Here is an 8183-nt window from a genome sequence, read left to right as displayed (position 1 = left end):
TTTGCTGCTTGGAGAGGCGCCAGGGGGGCCTGTTGTGGGTTCTCGTCGCCACCTTCCTTAGCAGGTTCTTCAGTAGGCGCTTGTTGGCGTGGCGACGGAATCGGGGATTCGGTGATCAGAATCGGCGAAGTATGGGCAACCTCATCCCCGATTGGTTCAACCTCTGCAGCTGAGGCGTTTGAAGGAGGACCCCCTCCAGCTGATACGTATGGCGTGGAGGCGCTCGGGGGGTCCTCCATGAAGTTTGGCTCTTGGGCCTCCGCTGCAGGTGGCGCAGTGGCCAGTGGGATTGCTTGGACTGGAGAGGCAGGAGCCTGTGGGGGTGGCGATGATGGAGGAGGAGCAGGCGTCGATGGTGGTGTTGAGGTTGGAAGAGGGGGTGGAGCAGGTGGTGAAGAAGGTGCCACCCTCTTCCTCTTTGTAACGAGGCCATCCTCGGTGACCTCGTCATCCTCTTCTTCCTCCTCATGGATGACTTGAGCGGCTTTCCTTTTAGGCCTTTTAAGAACCAGTTTTTTGCGTTGGGCGGGTTCCTTATGTGGTGATCGCCCGTGGACGATAGCCTTCTCCACCACCGAGTTGGGCACTGTTTGCGAGCCCGTCGCCAATCCATGGTTTCGGGCGAGCGCCTTAAGTTCAGCGAGCATGCCTTTGCCCAACATGTCGTCTGCATGGAACGAAAACGCATGGGTTAACTCAGGGAAAAAAAACAAATGCATAAGGTAGTACAGCAAAGCAGATGATATGTGCAGGAAAGATAAAATCAAAGTCTTGCGCATAACGCGCAAGACGCCCAGAAACAGCTGAACAGAAGCAGTATTAAAACAACAGTTTTTAATGTTCTAACCTATTTGAAATTCTAGCTGGTCTTCATAAAATTCGAAGCAGATCAAGGTGGTGGTAAGGAAAGTGATGTTGGCATCCGCCACCCTCTTCCAGAAGAGACAGAGATCTCTGTCCAATGCTCCCATGCTGTCAGGACTTCTGGGTCTCCTGAAGCAGCTCTTGGACTCTTTCTTCCCCTTGTCCACCCAGTACAAGGGGAAGCCATCGAGAAGGGAGGCGTCCTTGTCGTTCGCACGCACTTGGACGAACTTCCCCTTCCAGTCTTTGTAGGATTGCTGGAAGATAGCAAAGATGGACCTCCCAGCAATCGCGTTCAAGCTAACCCACAGGCGGTCTCCTGGGTGCTTGGCTTCAAAGAGGAATAAAAACACGTCCACCGATGCGGGCAACCCCAGATGGGCGCACATCACTTCGAACGCTCGCACAAACGCCCAGCTGTTGAGATGGAGCTGGGCAGCGGCAATGTTGAGCTCGGTAAGAAGTTCCCTCTCGAATCAGGTGAAAGGGAACTTGAGCTTGACCTTCTTGAATAGAGTCGTATAGACAAAGCAGAAGGGCCCGTCGGCACTCACCTTCTCATCAGCACAAACAGGCAGATCGGGGGGGCAAGGCAGCACCATCATCTTCTCGTCGTGCTCCTTGTGAAACGATTGATGAATCTCGTCCCCCTTAGTCAGCCGCAAAACTGCTCCCGCAGTGTTCACAGAGGATGTCTCCCTCAGAAGGGTCGAGTTGGCCCAGGGATACAAGGTTTTGAAGTCTGGCAGGGGAACGGGGGCTCCTCCGGCGATAGGTGGTGATGGAGATCAAGCTCAAGAGAACATGGAGGCCACTCATCAAGCTCAAGAAGAGGTGGAGGCACAAATGGAGGACGCCCATGGAGGTCAAAGTCCACCTCAAAGGATTACAAGAAGCATGTTCAAAGCTTTGGGAGCTAGAGGACATTTATTTTCTCTTTTTGTAGTTTCTTTAGTTGAAGGTGCTTAGAGGGAAACTTTAGAAACCTTTTTTGTTATAGCATCTTTTAGGCTTTAGTTAGGAGCTTTAGGGGGGTGTATTAGTAGGTAGGTGTAGGAGTAGAATAGGAGGTGCCAAAGTGAAGGAAGGGATCACACCTTCCTCATGCATAGGTTTAGGCGCCGGTTTTGAGTAAGTTTAGGAGGGAATTTTGAATTCTCTTAGCTTTGTTTTTCAGCACCTTAGGCTATAAATAGAGGTGCTCTCCTTGTATTTTTCAGATTTGAATTCATCTAAAGAAACTATACTCAAAATTGGAGTGAGCATTTGGAGAGCTTTTGAGCCTTCTACTCTAGTCTTATCTTGAAGGACCATGGTTTCCTCAAGTGGCGGCTTGCACACTCATCTAGGAGCATCCATACTTCTAGTGGCGTGATCATCCAACCATTCTTCCATCTTCATGAGCATTCTCTTCTCCTTCCTTTCTTCTTTTTCAATTGTTCATGTTGCCTTGTGTTTTTGATTTGTTTTGGTTCGGCTATTCCAATTTTCCAGCACCTATGTTCTGTTTTTGTTTTCAATTCCTTTTATGTTCGGTTCATATGTTTTCTTGCCTAATTCTGTTCGGTCAATCCATTTTATAATTCCTTTGTTGATTCAATTTGACAATATTTGGTTCATCCAAATGAGTTTGGGATTTGGTACTTGTTATTGGTGAGTTCTTGACTTAGAACCATGATCCAACTTCTAAGAAAGTGCCTCTATATTTTCCAGCTCTAGGTGATTCCTAAAAATGTCAAGAATCTTGTTCTATGTGGCTATTGGAATCACATCAGGTGGAGTCGCCTGGGCCAGAACAGGACGGGAAGACGCAGGCCTCTCAGCCTAGGAAGATGAAGCGCCACGAACTCGTGGTGGATTGTGTGCTTGTGAAGGGGGGTTTCGTGATGAAGGAGGAGGATTCGGGGTGATCTTTGTGCGAGTCATGATAGCAGCTGCAAAGGAAGAAGAAAGGAAAAATGATCAGGGGTTACAGAGGCTGACTCGATCATAGAAGGAAGGTGAAAAACGAACGAATGTAGGTTCGTTGCGACGATTGACGAAGCCCTAAGTTACGCAGAAGGAGAAATGGAAAAACAACCCACAGCGTATGCACCAGGCAGTTATAGGATGATGCGAATCGGTTAAAATGCAAGGAAAACCAGCAGAAGAAGGAAAGTAGGTACCTTTTGATGATCAGGAAGACAATGAAGGTTGATGGTGATTCAGAATGCTGGAGAGCGCTGAGAGTTTTTCGCAGAAGGAAGTTAGAGCGTTCGTGAATGCGAGGGAAAGTGATGGAACAGTGTTGAGTGAAAATGGGTTTAAGGGTTTTTTCGAAATGGGTTTAGGAAGCGCAAACGGCAACTGAAGAGAGCCGTTGATGAAGCCACGCGTCAAGCGATGAGTGAGGGGTTTGGTGGAGCGTCAGAGCAGCAGAAGGTACAACCGCTTGAAATTCTGCGTCAGTGCCACGTAGACCGGTGTTGACGTGACTCTTTCAGTCTTTTCGCTAGACAAGTCTTCGCTTAAGACTGGGGGGCTTGTGTACCGCTCTGGTAGTCGGGAGTGATGACGTGGCATCCTGCTACAGTATAGGCGTGTTGACAAGGCGCCAGGTTGGCAGAAGGGAAGGAAGTCGGGGGGCTCGCGTAGTCGCCAGTTGTCAAGTTGGCGTGTTCCGATCTCCAGCTTACTAGAATCGGCGATCACCGGGTTAAAGATGAAGTCGCCAGATGTAGATTCAGGCGACCTAGTCATTGGAGATCGCCAGAGCAAGCACATCGCCGAAGATGAAAGAGAAGCAAATTATGAAGGCGGCCGGCGAGACCACAGGGAAGGTGTATGAAGGCCCCTAACTCGCCAGTTCCAGTAGAGATCGCACTCCCAAGTTAGCTATGCACTGGGCAGTACCATGCATAAGTAACTTAGCCAAAATGAGAGTAGAAGCAACGCCAAGTCAAGGAGCCTCCAGATGATGGCACGTGTACGACTGGATGCGAGCCACGTGTCCAGGTCTGTAACTGCCAGGAGAGAAAAAACAGCCAGGTATATAAGAGTTCTCAACAAACTTTCTGAGGTACGCACATTCAGTTTATACTCTTTACGCTTGCGAGTTGTAGAGCTGACTGTGAGAGAGGATTTGCACGGTTCTCGTTCTCTTAGTATTTGGTGATACCGTCACTGACTTGAGCGTTGGAGTGCGATCGGCCGCAGCGGCGCCGCTCTGTTTCTTTGCAGGTTCTTGAGGTGGATCTCGAAGAGGAACGGAGGTTCGAAGCGGTGCACACGTCGATCCTTTGACGAGGCAGTTTCCAGCGTTCCGGTCAACAGGCGGGATCACCTATGAAGAGGGATATCTTTTTGAGATACAATTATGAAATAGTTGCATATATTCATATATTAATTAAGTATTTCTTGTTTTACTGTTATTTTATTATATATGGGTAAAATTAGGGATGTTACAAAATGAGTGTGATTAATTCTAGAAAGTTTTCATATTCTAAATGTAAAAAAAAGCAATTTGAAAACTGTATATCTTATTTGTCTTAATGATTTTTTAATGATATATATTTTCTATGATGATTTTAAATTGTTTTATGTACTGGTACTTCAAAACAATAAAAAGAAATCAATCTTAGAAAGTTTTCAAATTTAAAGCATTAAACTAAAAGGTTTTCGAAAAGTAGAGGTTCATTCAAATCAATCTTAAAATGTTTATTGAAAATATATTTTGAATATCTTAAAATGATTTCAATGTAGACTATTTAACCTAATGATAAACTACTAGCGAGCGTCGTGAGAGAGATGATAATATAGACAAGGTCAAATGACCTCAAATCGTCTCCTAACAAATCCAATTGTGAATACAGTGAAACAGTGTTGAAAACCTATCTCAGTAATAAAAATTAGTAATAAGAATAAAAGAAATGAGATTGTGATTGTTGTGATTATTCAAAAAAAAAAAATATAAAAGATAATTAAAACCAACAGATATAGCAGGTTAACTCCCAAATATATTCACAATAAATTCTTCATTGTTTTTTCTAAAATTATCATCATTCAATTCTCATGCAATGTTAAACTTAGTCAAGCATTTTTTTATCATCATTCAATACTCACAATGTCATTTTTTTAATTCAAACCAAAAATAAGAAATGACAATCTTGTGACAGTATGAGTAACGGATTTTTTTTTGTTTTTTTCCATTGAAGTTCAGTTTCATTCGTCCATTAACGTTTCAGTCAATTACTAGTTATAATTAATATTATTTTCAAAAGTTATTTAACTTGAACTATTAATATTATAATTCATTTTTTTTAAAAAAACTCAATATAGTAGACTAATAATATCTCAATCCTGTATGAGTTTTATACATGATAAAATAATATTGAAATTCTAAATACAGTTAGTAAATAAATAATAAATAAAAATAATTTGCACATCTTAGAATTTCATCTTCAATATGATCAAATACAATTTTTGTTCATTCCATGTTCATTATAGAGTTTGCTCAGCTTTTAAACTTTAAACTAAATAACAAACAAATGAAGGGGAAAAAATAATATAATGAGTTAAAAGAAAAATTTATTGATTTGGATAAAAGAAATTAAATTTTACATTCACTGTTTTAAATTTTTATTTTTGATATATAGTTGGTTTTCACTCTAAGTATCATTTAATAAAACACATTTTTTTAAAGCATTTAACCTTAAATAACATATTTAATGTATTTATTATTAATTAAATTATTTAATGCAAATTTTTTTAAATATAAAACAATTATTAAATTCATTTATTATTATTAAACTTTAACCATATTCTCTTACCATTTTCAGTATCAATATTTTTAGTTACAATGAAACAACTTTGAAAACAATGTAAAACATACAGTTTAAAAAAGTATTCAATAAAATTTAATTTTTCAGTGATATTTTTTTTCCTAAGATGTCTTTTAAACTATTTGAACTTGATATACTGAAAAAAAAGTAGTTGAAAATATTTTTTTATCAAATAATATTTTTAAAATGACAATTTAAATTAGAGAACAGATATTAATAAGTTGTAAAATATTAATACTTATAATTAGATTTGAAGAAAAAAAAATAGGCGTGATAAAAAAGAGAGAATGAAGTGTCATACATGTGAAAAAATATAATATGACAAAATACACTATCACATAAATTTAAAAAATTAACTTAAAAGGGTAAAAAAGAAGTTCAATTCATTAAATATTTACATGAAATTGTTAATTTTTTTAATTTATTAATTATTTTTCTCAAAACATTAATGGTTTATTCATAATCTATCCGTTTCTTTCGGGTGGAGAATTCAAAAAATGTAATAAATTTTTTATTTTAGTAAAATATTGATTAAGTTTTCCATGTTATCTTTTTAGTTTCTCCATCACAATATATACATTAACTAATTAATTATTAAGTGAATGGTAGATTAGAAATGACACTGTGTAATTAATGTTTTGTTCTGGAAGAGGATAATTAAATAAAAATATGTAACACTTAATGGAACTGAGAGAGTATTTATGTGAAGCTTGTGTGAAATGCAGAAGTAATCTCCATTAGCAGCAATTAAGTGCTATCACCTATCTATCTGTTGCTCACAGATCTAGTTACCATAACATAGAAAATGAACCCTACGATGAACAACTCAGGGAGTTCAGAATCAGTGATAGAGATGGTAAAGGGTTCACATGAGTTCAAGGTAAAGGGATATTCTCTGGTGAAGGGAATTGGAGTGGGAAAATTTATTGCAAGTGAGACGTTCAATGTTGGAGGGTATGAATGGGCCATATACTTTTACCCAGATGGTATAGACACCCAAGAAAACGCCGCGGTTTATGTCTCGGTTTTCGTTGTGCTTGTTTCCAATGCAAATGATGTTCGTGCTAAGTTTGAATTGGTCATGCATGACCAAAGTGGGGACGATGAACACTTCGTCCTCGGTCACTTTAATGGCACCCTAGGGACTGACCCTTACACTCTATCAACAGGAGAAATGTGGTTTGTTTCATTTGTTATCATTAACAATTTAATTTATCTGTTTTTTCTGCTTTATGATGATGTTCTTGTTGTATGTGTTAGGGGGATTAGGCGTTTTTACAAAAGTTTTCACCTTGAACACTCAACGTATCTCATAGATGATTGTCTACAAGTAAATTGCACTGTTGGGGTTTTGCCCACCACCCTAGATAATTCTATGATAATAGAGGTTCCTGAGTCTAGCATTGCAGTACATTTTGGGATGTTGTTTGAAGATGAACAATCATCTGATGTTACTTTTTGTGTTGGAGGAAACAAATTTTATGCACATAAGATTGTATTGGCAGCTAGATCAAGTGTGTTTAAAGATCAGTTTTTCAATGAAACTGAGAAGGTTGATAGAGAGATACTTGTTAATGACATGGAACCTAAGGTTCTCAAGGTACAACATCATTTCATTTTGTATTTTCAGTGTGACCATTTGTTTGGTATCTAATTTTACTAGTGTTCAGGCATTACTTCACTTTATTTATAAAGACACTCTTATAGAAGATGAAGAACTCCATTTCTCAGTGCCTTCAACCATGACTTCTCTGTCAAAGTTGTATGTGACAAAGTTGCTGGCTGCTGCACACAAGTACCAATTACCAAGGCTAAAGTTGATGTGCGAATCTGTACTTTGCAAACATATATCTATAAATTCTGTTGCTCAAATTCTTATCATTTCTGATTGCTATGATGCCATCCAATTGAAGTCCATATGTCTGCGATTCTCAACAGAAAATCTTGAGTGTGAGTCTTCTTGCTTAATTCATTGTTGTTTGACAAAATTATTTGAGATGTATTGTGATTGATTTCTCTCGTTGCAGCTGTACTGAAATCTCATGGTTTCAAGCATCTTAAGAAAAAATGTCCACTACTTCAATATGAACTGTTAAAGACTGTGGCAAAAGAAATTGAGTGTGTCAAATCTTCTCATGTTGACAGTGATGAAACACATGAGCCAAATGAAATAGAAGCTGAAAGCACAAGTTATAATCCTTCCAGTGACGAAGAAAACCATCTGGGTTGGTAGCACAAACAAAACTAAAAGAAACAAAAATGTTTGTCATTGTGTAATGATAATGTTTAATTTGTTTACTGTTATTTGTATAATTTTAATTACAGACATTATTGTCTTACTTTATATTTCCTTTATTTCAATTTTATTTTGGATACATTATACTAATTTATTGCACAAATTTGTTAATTTTGTTATAGATATATAAAACTCCCCAAAATAAAACATAATTATGTAATTTTTAGTTGAGAAAATATAACTTAAAATGAATTATTTCGTTA

General features: G+C 38.6%; 1 protein-coding gene across 1 annotated transcript; it reads left to right on the top strand.

Annotated features, from left to right (window-relative positions):
* The first annotated feature begins 6522 nt into the window (after positions 1–6522).
* LOC137815801 (BTB/POZ and MATH domain-containing protein 4) lies at positions 6523–7917 on the top strand. Its single transcript, XM_068618913.2, has 4 exons — positions 6523–6863; positions 6945–7284; positions 7355–7634; positions 7712–7917. The coding sequence occupies exons 1-4, from the start codon at positions 6538–6540 to the stop codon at positions 7915–7917; spliced, it is 1152 nt and encodes a 383-aa protein (XP_068475014.2). The 5' UTR covers positions 6523–6537.
* Positions 7918–8183: the final 266 nt, after the last annotated feature.

The sequence above is a fragment of the Phaseolus vulgaris genome, chromosome 1 (assembly GCF_051622355.1).
Source record: "Phaseolus vulgaris cultivar YP4 chromosome 1, ASM5162235v1, whole genome shotgun sequence".
NCBI classification, from domain to species: Eukaryota; Viridiplantae; Streptophyta; class Magnoliopsida; order Fabales; family Fabaceae; genus Phaseolus; species Phaseolus vulgaris.
This window is presented reverse-complemented; position numbering and strand designations above follow the sequence as displayed.